Here is a 21,875-nt window from a genome sequence, read left to right as displayed (position 1 = left end):
CTAAAAAAAATAAAAGAATCTCAAATGGCAACTACTTGCTAATGCAATGGATCATACTTTTTCTATTGTGTTTTGCTAATAGTTTAGTGGTTAAAAGAAGTCGACGACAAATTTGTTATATATGCTATACTAGCACTAAAAATAACTTCAACACAGATGTTCAACCTAGGATTGGTACCTCTAAAATATTCCCTGTCTCCTTTAGTCTTAGATATCATGCTACACTTTGTCATCTATTTGAGATCTTTTGAATATGCTCAAGTGGATAATGACCATAGCAAAGTAAGTTCGGAACTAGATATTAAACTAAAAAATACTGAAGAGGGAAAACAAAAAAGAACTCTTACATGTGAAACAACATTTTTCAAAAAAGTGAACAACACTTATGAGAAATCTCATTTTTTGTTTGTTTGTTCAGGAAGCTAATTATCTCATTTACATTGCTTTGCTTCACTTAAAAATCTAGTGAATGTGTCACCTACGAAGGAAGTGCTCATTGTTTCAACCAAACCACCAACAATAGGTGATGACGTTGTCCAAACCTGTAAACATATCTGAAACGCAGCCAAAGGTGTTAAACCTAATCATATAGCCAATAAGGCAACAAGGGTAGAATAGGATGTGAAAGTCATCACCATTGCTAACATAAGAAGTCTTGTGAATAAATATAAGCATTCATATTCTCAAATTTCAAAAAAGAATAATTTGCAAAACACGAAAGATAATCAAATTTGTTCTTGTGGCAGCTTTTTTGTATTAAACAATGAGCAGATAAATTATTAGTATTCATTTTTTTGCTCATAGTTTTATGGCCATGTGTTCCTCTGTGTTACAAAAAACTCTTTCCTCTTTGTATTGCAAAAAACTCTTTTCTAAAATTTAAGAATATTATTAATTCTAAATGAATACTTGCATTTGTTCATGAGACTTTTTATGTTGGCAAGAGTGATAAGTCTGACATCCTATTCTACCCTTGCTGTCTTGCTAGCTACACGACTAGGTTCAAAACCTTTGGCTGCATTTTTGATATGCTTACAGGTTTGAATGACATCATCACTTATTGCTGATGGTTTGGTTGTTACTAAACGGGTAAAACTACTTCCTTGAATACTTTTTAGAAACAAGGAGCATTTCCTCAATGTGTGACACCTTCACTGAATCTTTAAGTAAAGCAAAGCAATGGACATGAGACAATTAGCTTATTGAACAACTATAATGAGATTTCTCTAAGTGTGGTTCACTTTCTTAAAAATATGTAGTTACACATACTAGAATTCTTTTGGTTTTCTCCTTCTATACTTTCTGGTTTGACATCTAGTTCCAAACTTGCTTTAAAATGGTTATTATCCACTTAAGCTTATTAGAAAGATCTCAAACAAAAGACATAATGCAGCTAGGAATCTAGCTATTTGATGATGTATATTTTCAGAGGTACCAATCCTAGATTGAACTTGTGAATTGGAGTTATTTTCAGTGCTATATTACATATTCGAAGGATTTGGCATTGGCTACTTTAAATCACCTGGCAATCAGCAAAATGCAAAAGAAAAGTACAATCCATTGCATTAGCAAGTTGTCATTTAAAATTCTTGATATCTTTGATAAATGTCATAATATAAAAGAAACTATTTCAATCATAAATAATAGGACACTCAAATAAGAACTTTTTAACCATGATTTTCCTAATGTTTGATTGTAAATAACTAAATGAAGTATTCATTTAAAAGGTTTTCTTTCACTTTAAAAACTCTGCTATAGCCTCTAATTATACCATCATCCTTTATCTTATAACATTTGTCATAAGCTATGTATCAATCATTATAGAAGTTCTTCTTAATCTTACAATGTGTAATGTCCCGCAATGTCAATAGTGATCATTGACCAAGATATGCCTTCTCTACAAATAGGCAATCCTAGTAGGTGCAAACCAACTGCAGCTACATCTAAGGGTATTAAAAATAATTATTTTGAGGAATGATAATGACTTTTTGAACCATCAAATCTTGTTAATTGGAGGTTTCTGAGAGCAAAGAGAAAAGAAAAAAGGAAAATCTAGAATTACTTAAACTAAATGATAGGTAGTATTCAAGCATGAATACAAAAAACAAGCACAAATATTCAACATAGTAAAAATAAGCATCATACCCATTTAATCTTCTTTTGTTGCATGTCTCTAAATATACCAAATGAGACATGAGACATAGCAGTGCAGTACTCCAAGATTTTTTTGAGATAAACCAGCACTATAATTTGGGGAAAACATGTTTTACTATTCATTTAACTAGACTCACGCAAAAGACATCACATGCAAGGACAAGAACTCACATGTGATGCACACCTTCTTTTGCATTTAGCCATACACACATATACACACACTTGGATCCAAAAATGTACACGTGAATTGTCATGTGAATGTCACCCCGCCTTCTTTTGCATGTGGCCATACACACATATACACACACTTGGATCCAAAAATGTACACATGTGAATTGTAGTGTGAATGTCACCCTATTTAATGGTTCCAACTATAAGCCAACGTCAAAAATCTCATCCAATTTTTTTCTTGAAAATTTGCTCCTCTTCAAGCATAGTGGACTGTGGATAGTGGACACATATGTCCATATCACTAGCAGGTGCTTTTCACCCATGTAGGGCCACAGCTACTACTTGCTAGTTGCAGCTACCGTTTTGCTTGCAGTATAATCATAAACCCCATGGAAAATGTCATTCTCTAAGAAAGCGCTAAGGTCTAGTCCTACTTCCCATTATGCAAAACCACATCAAATAAAGCAAAAGGGTACTTTCACGTGCACATGAACATTATCCAAGCGGGGGATTCACTACTCCAAAATACTCATGAATACTCTGGAAATTAACATTCTATTTTCAATTGATAATTTGATTTCAAATAGCATAAAGTGCTTAACTTAGTGCTTCACCAAAGTTTCCATAACAAATATAAGGCAAAATGGTCAATTGAGATGGAAATTCTTATCATGAGATGAAAATGTAAGGGTTCGTAAAATTTCAAAAAGCAAGCAATCATACCTTAAAATACCAACTATAATTCGAATACTTATATATAGTTAGAGTAACCTATATTCCAATAAAACCGTCACTCTTAGAGAAAAGAAATAACGAAGTTATGTTAATAATGGAGACCAAAACCTGGATACAAAAGCCTATTAGAGAAGAGTCAGCATATTTGAAAGTCATAAGAATTGAATAAAAAAGGTCTTGATAGTAGAGATTTACGGGCTTGCAAAATAGGCAAGTTGATGTTCCAATATTGACGCCATCAAAGACAAGCCAAGTAATTGATAGGTTGTGTAGTTGCAGCAAACTATCATGCACATAAAGAGTATATGCTCTCTGAATTGCCCCATTGTTTCCGACAAACTGTTTTTGAACAAACTCTTAATTCCTAGCGCATTCAAGATGACTATTTAAGCGCATCCTGAACTGGCCTCCCAGCGGAGAGAGTTTGTTTGGAAACAATTTGTTGAAAACAATGGGGCAATTTAGAGAGGAGATGCTCTTTATGTGCATAACAGTTTGTTGCAACTACACAACCCCTCAATTCATTGGCTTGTCTTTGGTGGCATCGATGTTAGAGCATCGGATTTTTGCCTATTTGGCATGTTCGCCTACTTAGCATTTTCCATGCATGGCAAACTCATAAATCTCTACTACCAATACTTATTTTAATCTAGTTCTTGTGACTTCCAAATATGTTGACTCTTCGCTAACAAGTTTATGTATCCAGGTTTTGGTCTTCATTATTAGCATTACTTCATTACTCCTTCTTTCTAAGAGTGACGATTTTATTGGAATATGGGTCATTCTAAATATATAAATTTTTGAACTATAGATGCTATTTCAAGGTATGATTGCTCGCTTTTTAAATTTTTTCCCAAAGAATCCTTCCATTTTCATCTTATGATAAGAATTTCAACCTCAATTAACCATCTTGCCTAATTTTTGTTATGGAGAACTTTGAAGAAGCAAGTTAAGCACCTTACAATTTGGAATCAATTTACCAATTGAAAATAGAATGTTAATTTATAGTATTCGTAAGTATTTTTGAGTCGTGAATCCCTTGCTTGGATAATGTTCATGAGCATTTGAAAGTATCATTTTGCTTTATTTGATGTGATTTTGCATAATGGGAACTAGGAATAGACCTTGGCACTTTCTCAGGGAAGGACATCTTCCATGGGGTTTATGATTACACTACAAGCAAAAGATAGATCGTGTTCAAGCAATCAAACAAAATACTGGAGGAAAAAAAAAGGCATCAGTAGAAATACTAGAATACAAGTCAAATTTCATCTTACAAAGTGACCTACCAAGTTGGAAAATTACTTGCTTTGACCAAAAATGAGGATACTATTCGTCATACTGATCTTATGAACAACTATAAAATGATGTCTTCTCGACTCGCCAAGTGCCGAGTTGTCTTTTTCACAATCAAGGATTTTATCAACCCATGAAAAATGGTATCGGGGCATAATCCCTCGAATAGATATGGTAATTCAAGGAATTCTTGTGGTCAACCTGATCCTATGATGGCGGAGAGTGAATTGCCAAAGAAAAAGGGGCTCAGACAAGGTACAAGTCTTGGCTTACTTCTTGAAAGACAATGGGAGTACAGGAAGAAACCGAATTGCTCATTGAATAGAAAAAAAAGGTTCTCGGATCAATTGGCAAATCTCAAGATGGGTTTGCTACCACATTTTGAACAGGGGGAGAAACCTTCATTGGTCTACTAAGATCAAGAGAAGCTTAGTAGGAGAAAGATGGTGCTACGAAAAGTGCAGTTGGCTCAAAATGCCACACTTATCAGGGAGAGCACAAGTGACCAAAGATACCCGAGTAGGTTTGATCAGCGGAAGACACTAATGGAGTGTAGTGGCTTGTTTGTTGGGTGAGCGTCCACCATTCATGTAAGACCCGATCGAGCAACATTTATGGTACTGAAGCGACTAAACAACCTGCAACAAAGGTGTTGTGGAACTAAATAGGGGAGAATGTCACGGACCGAATTCTCCCATACTCATATACCCTTGAGAGTGGAACTTTTGTGGCGTCAAGGTGAAGAGCAAATGATGTAGAAGGGATGATACAATTGGTTCATGGAAGTGGCATTGGGACGTTTGTGCTAAGAGTACTAAGATTGAACAATTATAACTCTAGAAACTCCGAAGGCGGGGTTAGCCTCCCATGCACAAATTGGTCAAAAGCTTATGCTACTCTCCTTATGAGGCCATTGCAGGCCAAAACCAGTTGTCATGCCTAAAATGTTTCGTGCATCTTGCTCAAGGGTTTGAATGCTCAAGCTAAGCTGTTCGTAGTGTGGCATAATACAAGGATGCTATTCATCATACTATTCTTAAGAACAACTATAGAATGAAGGCTAGCTCGATGTCTTCTTGACTTGCTAGACACCGCATGGTTTATCATGTGGTCAAGGATCTGCTAGCCCATGACTTATGTATCTTTGTTTCTCTTAAACAACAAACACTCTAATGGAATAAATATTATAATAAGCTCACATACCTCACTTCCCAGTCCGTTTTATCCTCATAACCCCAACTGATGACTTGAATAGCCTCTTTAAGAAGGGTTTCTGGAGTTGTAGATTGAGGAACGCCACCATTCTCCATAAATGTACAGGCCACAAAGACAGTAGACTGACCAAACCTCTTCTCCAGGCTCATTTGCGACACAAGCAATGACTTTTCATCATCAAATCCAGCACCTATGAATATGAAAATAAAATGTAAGCCAGAGAGGTTCTAATATAAATGTTAAAGCTCCTTACAGCATTATAAGTCTCGAGCAGAAGATCAACACTATCACCTAAAATGAACTGTTCGATATTTAATAGCTCTTACACACAGGAGCAGCATTAAAATGGATAGTGGGCAGGATTGCCAACATGAACTATTAAAGCACATTGGCAAGGTCTCAATGAAATAAGTGATTGATGAAGCTAGGTAAAATCCAAGAAAAGAAAACATTAAGAAAAACCTAAGAAACTACATTACTGAAAGAATGTAGAAATTGCTTCGTCGTAAGAATGCCAAGTCATCAGGGACAAAAGTCGTCCTCAGGCAAAAGTGTCAAAACCTCAAGGGCCACTATTAAATGAGGTTACATTCCAGATCTCAAGGCCTCACTAACTTGTGTACCACTCTCTGCTGTTGACCAGTCAATTGTTATGGAGGTTGCAAGGAAGTTTCCAGCCAAATTTGAATGATCCAAGAAATAGCTAGATCTGTACCTTCCACAACCTCTTATATATCTTGCAGGCTGAAGATAGGCACAGTTGGAACTACATGTTTGCCACTTATTGTCAAAAACCTTTTTACTTCATCTTGCCTTCTTTCGTGATCCACCACAGAGAGAAGACAGGAATCCTCACTTTCTATGCTTTGGCTTGTGAGGAGCTTCATAACCATATAAGGCTGTTCCATTGAACATACGGCCAGTTCCAACATAAACAAGACCTTGGATGCCATCCAAACCTCTTAAGCTTGTCCAGATCATAAGACAGAATGTCCGCCTAATGAGTTATGCAAGGAAGCTGAAGAGTGTTTTAATCTTAGTCCACAACAAAAGAACTCGCTTCGGCAGAGGACGTCATTCTGATGTCAGTGCAAGTAGCAATTGGACATAACATAAGAAAATGTATTTTAATGAAGAGACAAAGAGCCTAAACCAAAGAACACAATATCGCAATTGGTGTATCTGTCATTTCTGTCAACACCGTCATATCTCTTTGGAAATTGAACATGACTCACATGTTTCCCAAGGTTACGATCCATCAAGAGATACATGGCTTCTCTCAATGCCTTACTGTTGTTTATGTAGGGATCACAATCAAGATTCAACAAGAAAGGTCCATTAGTGAGGACAGCAGAGACTCTCACCTGAATATAAAATAAGACAAAAGGTAAGGAAAGCATGAAAGCATCGACATCCATAATTAACAGACATATCTACTCACAAGAGCATTCATGGCACCAGCTTTCTTGTGATGTTGGAAGCCCAGACGTTTTTCACAAGAAACATAGATCAAACGTGGCAACTCATTACCCTTAGCATCAAGACCTCCACTTTGCCCTAAGAAAACATGACAGCAGGCGAGTAATGCAAATGTTTTAGTAAGAAAAAAAATTGCTGCTTCCAGGATCCAGGAACCACAGTTTTACCCGTATCATAACTGAGTCGAGAACTTGGATGTGGAGTCATGGCCTTTAAAACGCAGCACGATAGGAAACAAGAGAAATCTGCCACAGACAATGATATTCATGAGAAGAGAACTTTATAAAATCGGACCATAAGATCTTAAGATATGCAAACTTTATATAATAACCTGGAATTTTTTATAAGTTTCATACTTATTTATCACGAGAGCTCCACTCCATCAAATTTAGTAATAGAAGTTAAATGATACTATTATCCAATTGACAACATCACCAATGTCGCATTGTACCCAAAAAAAAAAAAAAAAAAAGCATTATCCAAAAAACATAAAGTATTCCAAGTAGCATTTGGGCTCTTGTGATTTCCTGATGTATACTTGCATTATCGAAGAGAAAAAAGTGAAGAAACTAATCCATTGTGTTACATTAGGAAGGCAAATTCATGGACTGGATATAATCACAAACTTTAAGTCAGTCGATATGTAATCATCATTATTGTAACTTTCTGATAAGTATCAGTAAATCAGATAATATATTTCAAATTGATTGTGAAGAGAATGCAACAACTTGAAACAGAAAAGGAAAAAAGAATCAGGGCCTATCAAGAAATAACTTCCCATACAATAAAAGTTTTAAAGCTTTCACTTTTTGTTGCTGAAGTAATTTGGGTGGAGGAGAAGATTTCCGACGAAGATTTATGTTATGGTTGGTGGCATATGAGGCTCAGTGGCAGCACCATTGAACTCTGAGAGAGAGAGAGAGAGAGAGAGAGAGAGAGAGAGAGAGAGAGAGAGAGAGATTGCTGTGTGCTACCTCATAGTTTAACTACAAATTAACCTGAATCAATCCAGGGTGGGTACGATTTTATGAGCTCAATCACAATATAGATACATTCCAAAAATTATAAATTGACCTGAATCATTCTGGGGCAGTCCCTCGTATTTTTTCCAGGCCATGGAGTCCCATCTTGCATTATCCATCCTTCCTCGGGAACCTTCTGTGCCTTGGCAACAAGTCCACTTATGAGGACTTTTTAAATTCTCATACTCTCTCTGCTATACATGAAAATGCAAACATGCCACAGCGATGCAATGTACAAAGGGATTGCAAAACACTACCAAGATTCTGATCTAAAGTCATGCCTTCATAGCTTTGTGATCTTTGACAAATGACGGATGACCTTTGTCCTTCAAGTAGTCGATTTTCGGAGCGAAGCACCATTCGGGGGCTCAAGGCTTAAGGCTTTACGCTATGCTTCTTACAAAAGGAACCCATTTCCTTGCGAACTCTGATGTTCCAGAAGGGACCTCGAAAGTTAACATAGCAGCTCCATCGTTGGATACATAGCATGAGACCTTGTCAACTGGGTAGTCAACTGCAAGAACGAAGAATGCTGTATTTGCTGTCACTAGAGGATGTTCTTTAGTGGGTCGACAGTACCGACAACAGCAGCTAACTGTGATGGTTCTCCTTCTCCGTCGTGCCTATATCCATGTAAAGTTTCACAAAAAATTCTGATCTGACAAAACAAGTTGGTGATAAGAAAAACCTAAGTTACCAGATTCATGAAGTAGTGATACTACTAATTGCTAGTCTGTCGAGATACGTTTAATGGTTTACCAGAAACCACTTTGGGAACTGATCCAATATCAAAGAAATTGCAAACCAAACCTCACATATCACAGATATTAACCACAGAGCATAGGCATTGGTCACAGGATTTGTTGTTCGGTAGCCTGGCTTTGTCATTCCCACAGAATAAGAAAAATATTTATGCGAAATGCAGCCAAGGACTGAACACGACTAACAGATTGAACGATTTATTAAAAGGTAGTGACGGTTACATTATTACACCGGTACTTATAGATACTAATGGAAAGCATGCGTCAGGAAAATTTTTGAGAATTTCTAGCAATTCGATATATGTTGACAGCTTTTTTGGTTGAAAACAGAGACAACCACATAATTAAGAAACATCAACAAAGGAAAAGTTAGTGAAAATGGTCAGCGTCACTTTTAGCCCGACACGTGCCAAATTTGACTGTAGGAAATACTAAGCAAAAAAAAAAGAAAAAAAAGACTAAGCTTAATATCGTAGAGACTCACAGTAAAGAGTCATCCACAAGCGCATCGGTGCTTGGCATTGACATCACCACCTCCTCTTTCAGAAGTAGCCTGGGCAGTGCTCATTGGAGCTATATTCTTCTCTTGCTTCATTTTCCAGCCATCAACCCTTTCCTTCCAGGCAACATTGTTCAGTCCTGATGAATCAAATTCCCTCAATGGGTCACCCTATTGTTAGCTGCATTGCCAGTACCACATAACCAATATGCGCCATACCTAGGGTTTACAACCATGTAGAGACAAGGATGTCTGTGAATAACAAGAGCGAAGTACGCAATTGATTAGCATCAGCTGCAGAAGGTAGAGCATGGATGCGCTTCCCAGCACCAACATCAGGAGATGCCACAGAGAGGCGTTCAGGTGAAGCAGCAGATAACTCCCCAGAAACCTGAAGCATTGTAAACGATGCAAAGACATGTTCAACTCTCAACAACGGCAACGTGAAAACCAGCACCCCCTAAGGTCAAATAATGTACCTTTTGGCCACTTGTAAGTCGAGGAATACGGTCGTCAGAAACCTCCATATCAAATTTGGGGCACTTGCATCCTCCTTCTCTCCATACCACGTGTGCCGACCCGAGATGTGTTCTTCGGTCTTCCGGTTTGGATTTTGATTTTCTCAGTAATCAAAATCTCTCCCAAAAACATCAATCGGCATCTTCTTCTTGGTCACCAAGAATAGCAGGACTTCCTGGAAAGAACAACTACAGCATAAAAGGAACCGCAGAGACTAATGGAGTTGCGAGAAAACTAATAGCATTACACGAATCACAAACAACTTCAATTCGCTTGGTGGGCTCTCTCCATGGATCGTGATTCTCCTATTAAAAAAAAAAAAAAAAAAAAATTCCCGGAAACGGATCACTCCTTTGCAGAAAAATCTCACGTGAGCATGAAGGTCTCGAAAATCAAAATAATTCAGTGATCGCAAGTTCCTTTCTAAAATGTCCCGAAAGTTTGAGATCGAAGTACATGCGGATGGTGCACGGCACGCAGAAGCAAAGAAACTAGCAGACCTTTAATCAGAAAACTAACTGCAGATCAATATTCCATATCATGCTTTGAAAGAACGCCATGGCTGTCCAGTTGCTTAGAATGGCCTTATGCCCCTGATCCAATCCAGTAATGACGATGACCTATGAGATTTCAAGCGCGGACAAATGAGAGGAGAAGAAGAGAATGCTCTGCTCTAGTAGCAGACCGAAACCTGGTCAAAAGCACAACCGCAATCTCCGACCTTCTCGGTCGTTTGGAAATCAGAGCATCGTGGGACGTTACGTGGACAGTGGAGAGAGACATGAAAAACCGAGATGCTCGGTAACCGTAAGTTATCCTTTGGACACCCGGCAAGATCAGACTCGCCCTGATTTTATAAATAGCAAAAGCCACAAAAAAATCTCAAATTTTATCCCCTATAACTTATTTACCCCAAATTTTATGTTAACAAACTATAAACTTGTATATGTAGGATATACTTACCTCCATCAAGTTTCCATAAATGAACATCATTAAAAATCTACTTATATGGACACCTAAAAGCAAACGGTATTGACATAGTAAGTGAAATAAAAATGGTGTTATTTTAACTAAAAAATTATGGGATGGAACTTAAATGGATGGTACATGTGTCACATAGCTACAAATTTTGAATATTTTATGTTACAAGAAAAAGTTTAAAGCAAATGCGTTATAGTGGCTATAGTTTGAGACTTTTGGTATCTTATTCCCTTTATGAAAGCTTCCAATTCGTAGATTTTCAGTACATTTGTTGAATATACTGTAGCATATGTGAAACATGGAGCTTTCTAGACTGCTAATGTTGATGGATTATTAGGATGCATTTGTTTCGCGAAAAATGAATCATTTAAAAATGATAGTTCGTATTGCTTATAAAAAAGAATGGACGAAAAAATATATTCATTGTCTAAAGAAAAATTTAAATATATATTTTAATTGATAATGAAATTTTTTTCATTCATTAATTATTTCAAGTAATATAAATGATCTTTAAAAAAAAATTTATTTATTTTTAGCAAAACAAATGGAATCTTGATTCATGATTTTATTTGAGGGTTGGAAACCTCATTTCACACTTTTAAAAGTGCAGTGAGTTAAATCATTTGAACTTTATATGCAGAACTAGATGTTAAAATGTGAACTTTAGTTCCTGAAGAGTTCGCTACATTTTCAAAAGATATGAATTACTCATCCTTCTTTTCCAAATTTCTATTTCAGCTACATTGTTACTGCACAAGGACATTAATTAAAAATTACAATACAAAAATGTGTCTTCATAGAAGATTTAAATTAGTGAAATCTTCCGTATGGAGAAAAACCAAATCTAATCCACTAAGCATGAAGACGAGAAGGACAAGTCACTACATGACTATCTAGATATATGCTTGATAGAAATTTTGAGCACATTTTGTTAGCTTATACTTTTCAGAAAATAGTTGTTCAACATGGTATTGTAGCTTCGGGTGAAAGGTTTGAATCTTTGTACTCCCTCCTGTTGTCATTAAGTCTGTCACAATTGTTTGCCCTCTGGCAATTATTTGATGTGGTTGTTGCTACATTCTATGTCATTATATAAGATAGCTTAAACACCAAAGGGAGTACTAAGACATATACAACCCTGATATACAATGCTAATATGTTTCCCCATACCTCAAACTTTTGGGAGCAACAGTTGATCAACAATGACTAATTTCTAACTAGGAGGATTTGACCGTGTCAAAAAGCATGCTTAGCCAAGAACAGTTTTTGCAAAAATTATTGCTTATAACATCAGCATCAGAGTTACAGACCCAAAAAAAAAAAAAAAAATCAGCGTCAGAGTTTTACAAAGTGTGAAGATTAAGAAATCACCATTAGCATGGAAACGACAATTTATAGACCGAAGTTGCTTAACCATGACAAATTTAAGCCTATGCTTTGTAACTAGAATCATTAATACCCTTTTTTCATAGGAAAAACCTGAATTGCAAAAAAATACCTCACTCTCATTACTACGAGCATGTTAGATTTGACTTTTAACTACCTTTCAGTGCCATAACATGCTAAGACAAGCAAAAACACTCTAAAAGAAGTAATGAAATTCTGGATTTCCTCTTGTGAATAATTGTAAAAGGCATTAGAATAATATTGATAGAAACTTCAAGTTTAGCAGGTTATACATGGAAAGAGTCATACCTGTGGTCCTTGGCGTTGTGATGGTATCTTAGCAAGAAGCTCTTCCATGGGAGTCAGTGGAGCAGTTGTTTCAGCAATCACTTCCACCACTTTACAGTATGAAAGGCCACAGTTTTTGGCCATGACTGCCATGAGTTCTGCCACCTGAAATAGTAAATCAGAAATGCCTTTCCTACCATTGGCAATGTTGAAAATGTGTGACACTATCCCTGAGAACATTTTCCCCACAAGTGCTGCAAGGGTGGAAATCTTTTCATTCAAAACAGAGAATAAATATTTGCAGTATTTATTCAGAATGCAAACTGAAACGCTAGCAAAAACAGTAAAAGTGACTCCTCAATTCATCATTTTTGAGGTGAAATTTTAACAAGTGCAAGACCTCATACATATACTATTAATTCAGACAGATCTGCAAAGCAGTAAGGAGCATGAGTTGAAATGACAGAACAAACCTGATACACCTAAAAGGTGATATGAAATAGATTAAAAACAGAACATACAATGTGTGGAACTTTGTCCTGCCACTGCCAATAAGCCTAAATCTCGTGCAAAAACAATAACAATAAATGAAGCCTCATCCCACTAAATGGGATCAACTATATGAATCTTAGATCTCATGCAAAGATGCAAAAATTTTATTCAGAATGTTGCTTGGCCCATCTGCTTCACTCACCCATACCAAAAGCAAACAAAATAGATCTTCCAGCAAAGTTTTCTGTATATTCAGAAAATAACATCTTTACTTTCTTTAAAGTTATATACCGTTTGGTTTTTTCCGTTCAGTAAAAAAGAAATGTCTTCAGTTTCTTGATAGCTAGAAAATCTAAAATTGCTTGCTGACTTATGTATATGCAAATAAACTTGACCACTTTACCTGAAGGTTTGAAACTTGGCCTCCAAATAAAGTATCTTCCTCTGACAGAATAATATTATGAGTTTCTTTATAAGCATCAGTAGGCCGCTCCATTCCCCCTGGCCTCACTATCTGAATTAACACTTGTGGATTAGTAAGATTATTCAAAAACTGTGTTCAACTGAAAAGTTGATTCAAGAAATACTCAGTGTAAGGAGTACCACTTAAGTGCTTCTTCAGCTTTTCTTTTCCAGATTAACACTCCCCAGAACAAACTTAAGGGGCAAGAAAGCTGTAAATAGATCATGTTTAAATATCTTTATGAATAGAGAATAGTCTCACAAAAGAAAAAAAAAAAGCCCACTTACTTCAGTATAGCTGCAGGAAATCCGACCTTGTTTGTTCCCAAAGATGAAACCGTGATGAAGTGGTTAACTTTGGCCGAAGTTGCTGTCCAAGCAGAGATAACACAATTTGATGGAGCCAACTTCAAGAGAAGGCACATATAAAAACTACAGTTTCTTTCATAAATTTTAGTTAAAATCAGTTTCACCAGGTTATTTTAATGAATGTAAAAGATCCAATAAAGATTTTGCAAATTGCTTCCTCAATTCTCCTGGCCAAGTCTTCATTTTTTACTCTTGTAGTTGAATGATCTTACTTTACGCAGAAACCTAACGATCTAATTGTTGCATAAGAATTCTGAGGCACTAAAGAAAATGATCTTCGGTGGCCAGGACTCAAGTGACCCCCCTTGATTTTGAAACTAATGAGCAATTATATGGTGTATGGACTTTATCTACCTGCATCAATGAGGTTCTTCGTAGCCATATAGTCAATTCTGTATGGGTCCGTCACATCAAAAACTTCCTTTTCGCTTGCCCCAATGCAGCATATAACCACAGAAGCATTGGCTAAGGCTGGCCTTATCTGATCTGGCTTCTCCAAGTCACATTCCACAACTTCAAGCTTCTCTACAGCTGGGCTAAAAACCAGAAAATAGCCGTTATTTGTTATCACAGAGTATCTTATAAACAATAATGGATTTGTACTACTCTTCTTTCGTCTGAAAATTTCCTTTTTGAATTATTTAGAAAGAAAGAAACAGAACATAAATCCCAGCTTTCCATATTTTATTTTCTTACGTTTAAACCCCTCCTTCGTGTCATCCCCCTCAAACTTCATCTGTTTGACACTCTGCAAGAAGTTTGTCATTAACTGAGTCATTATAGCAGGAAACTGGCAAGCTATGGAGAGCAAGTTCAGATCAACCAAACCTTCTACCTGCACAAGAGTTACTGCTCTTTTAGCACTTCGCTGTTAGAATTTAAATATGCGTGGAAGCATGGTATAGTTTATATTTGATAGAGGAAGGACAAGGGACAATGATAGGATATTTTGAGAAAGTTTATGGGACAAAGATAGTTTCATTAGTTTATTGAAAATAATTTTACAATAGTTGAGGTGTTGGTGAGGGAGCATGATGTGTGGTTTTTATGGTTAGCTCCCTTACCCAAAACATGGACACTTGCTCCTTTATATAGCTGCCAAAGTTGGTGAAGGAAGTCTCTAGACTTCTCTAACATAAGATGAAACTTCTAGACACATGAGGTTGTAGACAATTCTAGAGACTTCTCTTACATGTTGGACATTTTCCTCTTTCTTCTAGAAAATGTTTTCTTCGTTCTTTTAGAAAATTCATCTAGGGAATTCTAGAGAATTCTAGAAGTTTACCAACTCTAGGAAATTCTAGAAAATGGATCACCATTTCCAACACACACCGGCTCTTACTCGATATCCTAATTTCAAAAGCTCCCTAAAGAAGAATCCATCCTCTTGATCAAACGAAAGTAAGGTATGAAACAGTTTGCATTGGAAGTGTAAGTTCTGGAAAGCAACCTCACAGTCCGTGATCCAACTTTTCCAGTGGCACCAGCAACAAATACAAGACCCTCATCTTTCTTATCAACATCACTTGGTATTGCTTCTGTTGTTGCAAAGCTCATTCTGGTTGCACCTACGGGATTGATGAAAATTTTAATCATAATGCAGATAGCTACATAGGATAAGCCATGATATTTCCAATGAGGTAAGTACTATTAGTTTCAGGTCTGGCCAAAAGAAAACGATAATTGCATTAGTCTTTCTTCTCCAATTTTATTAATGACTTCAATATCTAGTCCTAAAAATGATGCCCAATCTACCGCCAGGGCAATATTGTGTACAAACAAGAGACCAATACATTCAGTAATGAAACAAATAAAAAAATGCATACAGCCTGACTGGGATGCATGAAATTCAAGTCGTGATTAAGAAATGGGAGCCTCCATTTCCAATTTCATGCCCATTTGAGCATTATGCCAATTAAATTTTGGTCTCTAACTGCAATCCTACACGCTAGAATTGAAGAATTGGCGTTCCTCACCTCGCGGATCCATGGTATCATCAACATGCACTGCAGAAAGACTATTCATCATTTAACCCCCTTCAACTTTAATGCTAGGAAAGTCGCGGTTGCAGACACATTCCAATATGCTCGCTAAGCATATCCTGAACCTATCACAAAAAGTTCTTGGTGGAGCAAGTTCATCAAGACCTGCAAAAACATGTTGTGGTTAAGTTCATCATATACTTCTTCAGTATATGTAACATGATAATATTAGATTGAAACATAGACAATAGTGGTGGAAATACGGTTCGAGTCTTCCTCCGTCTGATTTTGCCTTTCGGGCAGAGACCCTTCTCTGACATTGTCAAAGGGAGGCTCCTCACTAATTTCATGATCCCAAGAACTTGCGGATGAATAGAACGGAGACTGAAGCTTGGTATCGAGCTCTAGCTCGGTATCGGGCTCTATGGCATAATAAGATTTTCTTTAGCCAGCATACTAGGACGAGAAAATGCAGCTGTCATCAAATAAATATTTTCCGGCTTTGCCTTTTTCACAAACAGGTACAGCAGACTCATGGCTCCTATCTGCAAGACATCAGAAGTCTATATGCTGCTGAAAGATGATGATTCAGCAGTCCATGCAGTGTAAAGTCTTCCCTTTTCCTTCTTCAAAGTCGGTTTTATTTTCCAAATTAAGTTCCTGGATGAAACACATTATGACCTTCCATATCCCTCAAACTGTCCAGAAGTGCAAATCTCTAACCTTGAATTTCTTACGTTCAGGTGATCAAACTTCAATGTATCACTACAGGAAACTTAAATAAATACGCACTATATGAAACAAGACATCTAGTTGGAAGTTCCACTTTATGTTTGTATGAACAGAAATTGTAGAAGAACTCAATGGATTGAGGAATATGACCAAAGAGAGGGGATCAAAGAAACTGGAAGTAAAGCGCAATGCCAATGCTTGTATCAAATAACTCCTCTCATATGGCGACTTTTGGTTTGTTAAGGTAGGGCAAATTTGAGAATCCTAGACATTTGCAAGTGAAAAAATGAATTCTATAGACTTGTTGAAAGAAATTTACCTTTAGTTTCTCAAGGCCCTCGACAACCTGCAGCTTAGAGCACCCATTGATGAACAAATGGTGAAGGTTCTTCAAGTTCCACATACCGCTGAAATTTTCCATAGCATTGCAACTATAAATTTCAATCATTTGCAAGGATAACAATATACTGACGACTTGAATCTCAAGTAGGTTTTCACACGTCGACAATCTAAGGCATTTAGTTTCTTGAAGGAAATGGGAAGACGAAGTACTCCCGGTGAACAATCAGTAGTCTCAATCGAAGAAGACTCTGATTGATCAAGGACCCCGTGAGATCCTACCTCATTGCAAAATACTATACTTCCAATTGACCGGCACTCATAGATATTTAATATCTCCAGTGATGCCGACATCCCAATAGACTGAATCTCAATCATATTAGGGCAATAGCGTACATACAGTGTCCATAAGTTATATGGTATGGATAAGCTCCGAAGTTCACAACTGAGCAAAGATAAGTGCTGCAATTGTGAAAGTCCCCCGAGTTGAATTTCTTGCAATCCCGAGCAATTAAGCGTCAAATCTGACAAAACTTTCGAGTTAAACAGTGGCGATCCTTTGGAGCTGAAATTGTAAAGATTTAAAGAAAGTAAGGAAGGCGGTAGCTGCTTGAGGGGTTGCAAGTCTAGTCCTCTCAAACGAAGATGTTCTAAAAGAGAAATGAGACCCAACTTCGGAATCGGTGCAGTGAACTTGAGAAAATACAAGCTCAACTCTTTTTAGTTTGGATAGCCTTCCAATCCACCCCAGGTCACATTTGTGTTTTACATTTGACGAATTTTGATTTGCAGAGAAATAGGATAGGGCCAAATCTACCAGATTGGTAAACTTTGAGACATTTGGGACTATGGCTGCGTTTGGTTCAGCATTTGCAAGAGGCTTTGAGCCCAATGCAAATGCTAAAAGCCCAAACCTACTTGGGGAAAAGCGATTATGTTTGGTAATTTTTTTTTGCAAATGGACTTTGAGTGGAATGTGCGTTTGGTAAAAAAAAAATTTCGCAATGAGCTTTGATGGGTATAATATATGTGTATATATATTTGAAAATTGAACAAAACCCTTCGCTGGACCGGCGAAGGGCTACGGCCGCTGGCGAGCCAGATTTAGCACCACAGGACCATCGCCCATACCTCACCAGCCACTGCCCCCACCTGCGGCCGGTGGGCTATGGGCAGCAATCCTGCGGCGATGATCTACAATTGTGCAACGGTCGTGCGACGGTCATGCGACATTCGTGCGACGGTCGTGCGGCATTCGTGCGACGGTCATGGGGCGGTCATGCGGCAATGGGCGGCGGTCTGTGAGCAAGAAGAAAAAAAAATTATAAATTTTTACCAAACGCATTTTTATTTTTTTTCTTTTCCTAGAATAGAAATTTTGTATAATTACCAAACACCTTATTTTACTTAGAAATTGATCTGAAGTAGAAATAGAAAAAGACAATTTTTGAAAAGAAATAGTTCCCCGGAATAGATATGTATATTTATCTCCTTCTTCTTTTTTTGAAAATTGAACAAATGCAACGCGGCAGATTGAACATGTAAACAGACTAAACTTGTTGGAGGCTCAAGCAACTCTGTAATCTCATCACACCTCGTTAAGAAAAGTGTTAAGAGGCAAGAAAGCATGTTGATTGTTCTCGGAACTTGATAGATTTTGGTAGAACATAAATCTAGGACTCTTAGAGAGGAAAGATGTCCTATCTCATAAGCAATATTGCCTTCCAACTCCTTGCCACAACCAAGATAAAGCTCCTCTAGTTTCTCCCCTTTTCTTTCTTCAAAGTCGGTTTTACTTTCCAAATTAAGTTCCTAGATGAAACACATTATGACCTTCCATATCCCTCAGACTGTCTAGAAGTGCAAATCTCTAACCTTGAATTTCTTACATTTTGGTGATCAAACTTCAATTTATTAATGAAATAAGCAAAATGAATAGATAGTATTACTATAGGAAACTTAAATAAATACGCATTATATGAAACAAGACATCTAGTTGGAAGTTCCACTTTATGTCTGTATGAATAGAAATTGTAAATGAACTCAATGGATTGAGGAATATGACCAAAGAGAGGGGACCAAAGAAAATGGAAAGTAAAGTGCAATGCCAATGCCTGTATCAAATAACTCCTATCATATGGCGACTTTTGGTTTGTTAAGGTAGGGCAAATTTGAGAATCCTAAACATTTGCAAGTGAAAAAATGAATTCTATAGACTTGTTGAAAGAACTTTACCTTTAGTTTCTCAAGGCCCTCGACAACCTGCAGCTTAGAGCACCCACTGATGAACGAACGGTGAAGGTTCTTCAAGTTCCACATACCGCTGAAATTTTCCATAGCATTGCAACTATAAATTTCAACGTTTGCAAGGATAACAATGTACTGACGACTTGAATCTCATGTAGGTATTCACACGTGGACAATCTAAGGCATTTTAGTTTCTTGAAGGCAATGGGAAGACGAAGTACCCCCGGTGAACAATCAGTAGTCTCAATCAAAGAAGACTTGGATTGATTGAGGACCCCGTGAGATCCTACCTCACTGCATAATACTATCCTTCCAATTGACCGGCACTCATAGATATTTAATATCTCCAGTGATGCCGACATCCCAATAGACTGAATCTCAATCATATTAGGGCAACAACGTACATATAGTGTCCATAAGCTATATGGTATGGATAAGCTCCGAAGTTCACAACTGAGCAAAGATAAGTGCTACAATTGTGAAAGTCCCCCCGAGTTGAATTTCTTGCAATCCGGAGCAATTAAGCATCAAATCTAACAGAACTTTCGAGTTAGATAGTGGTGATCCCGTGGAGCTGAAATTGTGAAGATTTATAGAAAGTAAGGAAATCGGTAGCTGCTTGAGGGGTTGTAGGTCTAGTTGTCTCAAACAAAGATGTTCTAGAAGAAAAAGGAGACCCAACTTCGGAACCGGTGCAGTGAACTTGAGAAAATACAAGCTCAACTCTTGTAGTTTGGATAGCCTTCGAATCCACCCCAGGTCACATTTGTGCTTTACATTTGACGAATTTTGATTTGCAGAGAAATCGGATACGGCCAAATCTACTACATTGGTAAACTTTGAGAGATTTGGGACTACACTTGCATTTGGTTCAGCATTTACAAGGGGCTTTCAGCCAAATGCAAATGTTGAAAGCCCAAAGCTACTTGGGGAAATACGATTATGTTTGGTAAATTTTTTTGTAAATTGACTTTGAGTTGAATGTGCGTTTGGTAATAAAAACCTTTTGCAATGGGCTTTGATGGGTATAATATATGTATATATATATCCTTCTTTTTTTTTTTTGAAAATTGAACAAAACCCTTTGCCGGACCGGCGAAGGGCTACGGCTGCTGGCGAGCCAGATCTAGCACCACAGGACCACCGCCCACAGCTCACTGGCCATCACCCCAACCCACGGCCGGTGGGCTATGGGTGACAATCCTACGGCGACAATCTATGATCGTGCAATGATCGTGCAACAGTCGTGCGGCATTCGTGCGGCGGTCGCGGGTTGGTCGTGCAGCATTCGTGCGATGGTTGTGCGATGGTCGTGTGGTGGTTGTGCGGCGACGAGCGGCTATCCATGAGCAGAAAGAAAATAAATAAATAAAAAAAATTATAAATTTCTACCAAACGCATTTCTATTATTTTTCTATTCCTAGAATATAAATTTTGTATAATTACCAAACACCTTATTTTACTCATAAATTGATCCCGAAGTAGAAATAGAAAAAAACAATTTTTGAAAAAAAATAGTTCCCCGAAATAGAAACCCTTTGCAATGGGCTTTGATGGGTATAATAAATGTGTGTGTATATATATATATATATATATATCTTCTTCTTTTTTTGAAAATTGAATAAATGCAACGCTCTAGATTGAACATGTAAACGGACTAAACTTGTTGAAAGCTCAGACAACTCTGTAAACTCATCACACCTCGTTAAGTCAAGATTTAAGAGGCAAGAAAGCATGTTAATTGTTCTTGGAACTCGACAGATTTTGGTAGAACATAAATCTAGGACTCTTAGAGAGGAAAGATGTCCTATCTCATTAGCAATATCACCTTCCAACTCCTTGCCACAACCAAGATAAAGCTCCTCTAGTTTCTCCCCTTTTCTTTCTTCAAAGTCGGTTTTACTTTCCTAATTAAGTTCCTGGATGAAACACATTATGACCTTCCATATCCCTCAGACTGTCCATAAGTGCAAATCTCTAACCTTGAATTTCTTACATTCAGGTGATCAAAATTCAATGTATTAATGAAATAAGCAAAATGAAAAGATAGTATCACTACAGGAAACTTAAATAAATACGCACTATATGAAACAAGACATCTAGTTGGAAGTTCCACTTTATGTCTGTATGAACATAAATTGTAGATGAAGTCAATGGATTGATGAATATGAACAAAGAGAGGGGACCAAAGAAAATGAAAAGTAAAGCGCAATGCCAATGCCTGTATCAGATAACTCCTCTCATATGGCGACTTTTGGTTTGTTAAGGTAGATTAAATTTGAGAATCCTAGACATTTGCAAGTGAAAAAAATGAATTCTATAGACTTGTTGAAAGAACTATACCTCTAGTTCGTCAAGGCCCTCGACAATCCGCAGCTTAGAGCACCCACTGATGAACGAACGGTGAAGGTTCTTCAAGTTCGACATACCGCTAAAATTTTCCATAACATTGCAACTATAAATTTCAATGTTTGCAAGGATAACAAAGAACTGACGAATTGAATCTCAAGTAGGTTTTCACACGTCGACAATCTAAGGCATTTTAGTTTCTTGAAGGCATTAGGAAGACAAAGTACTCCCTGTGAACAATCAATAGTCTCAATCGAAGAACACTCTGATTGATCGAGGACCCCGCGAGATCCTACCTCACTGCATGATACTATCCTTCCAATTGACCGGCACTCATAGATATTCAATATCTTCAGTGATGCCGGCATCCAAACAGACTGAATCTCAATCATATTAG

General features: G+C 37.3%; 2 protein-coding genes across 6 annotated transcripts; both read right to left on the bottom strand.

Annotated features, from left to right (window-relative positions):
• Nucleotides 1–5,220: 5,220 nt before the first annotated feature.
• LOC104454850 (cellulose synthase A catalytic subunit 3 [UDP-forming]-like) lies at nt 5,221–10,574 on the bottom strand. Of its 5 annotated transcripts, XM_039316610.1 has the most exons (10): nt 10,352–10,574; nt 9,812–10,026; nt 9,318–9,723; nt 8,330–8,695; nt 8,125–8,208; nt 7,218–7,295; nt 7,013–7,128; nt 6,807–6,935; nt 6,187–6,650; nt 5,221–5,761 (listed from the first exon to the last, which is right to left on the bottom strand). In XM_039316610.1, exons 4-9 carry the CDS (start codon nt 8,430–8,432, stop codon nt 6,549–6,551), a joined length of 612 nt encoding a protein of 203 aa, XP_039172544.1. In that variant the 5' UTR covers nt 8,433–8,695; nt 9,318–9,723; nt 9,812–10,026; nt 10,352–10,574; the 3' UTR covers nt 5,221–5,761; nt 6,187–6,548. The 5 variants fall into 5 exon arrangements, with proteins under 5 accessions (XP_039172544.1, XP_039172541.1, XP_039172539.1 ...); XM_039316607.1 differs by having other exon boundaries at nt 6,187–6,935; nt 9,812–10,156; XM_039316605.1 differs by having other exon boundaries at nt 6,187–6,935.
• Nucleotides 10,575–13,744: 3,170 nt separating this feature from the next.
• Nucleotides 13,745–14,692, bottom strand: LOC108960844 (protein TIC 62, chloroplastic-like). Its single transcript, XM_018877055.2, has 4 exons — nt 14,665–14,692; nt 14,526–14,577; nt 14,184–14,360; nt 13,745–13,830 (listed from the first exon to the last, which is right to left on the bottom strand). Exons 2-4 carry the CDS (start codon nt 14,563–14,565, stop codon nt 13,745–13,747), a joined length of 303 nt encoding a protein of 100 aa, XP_018732600.2. The 5' UTR covers nt 14,566–14,577; nt 14,665–14,692.
• Nucleotides 14,693–21,875: the final 7,183 nt, after the last annotated feature.

Source organism: Eucalyptus grandis, chromosome 7, assembly GCF_016545825.1.
Source record: "Eucalyptus grandis isolate ANBG69807.140 chromosome 7, ASM1654582v1, whole genome shotgun sequence".
In the NCBI taxonomy this organism is placed as follows: domain Eukaryota; kingdom Viridiplantae; phylum Streptophyta; class Magnoliopsida; order Myrtales; family Myrtaceae; genus Eucalyptus; species Eucalyptus grandis.
Note: the sequence above shows the minus strand (reverse complement) of the source record. Positions and strands in the feature narration are given on the sequence as shown.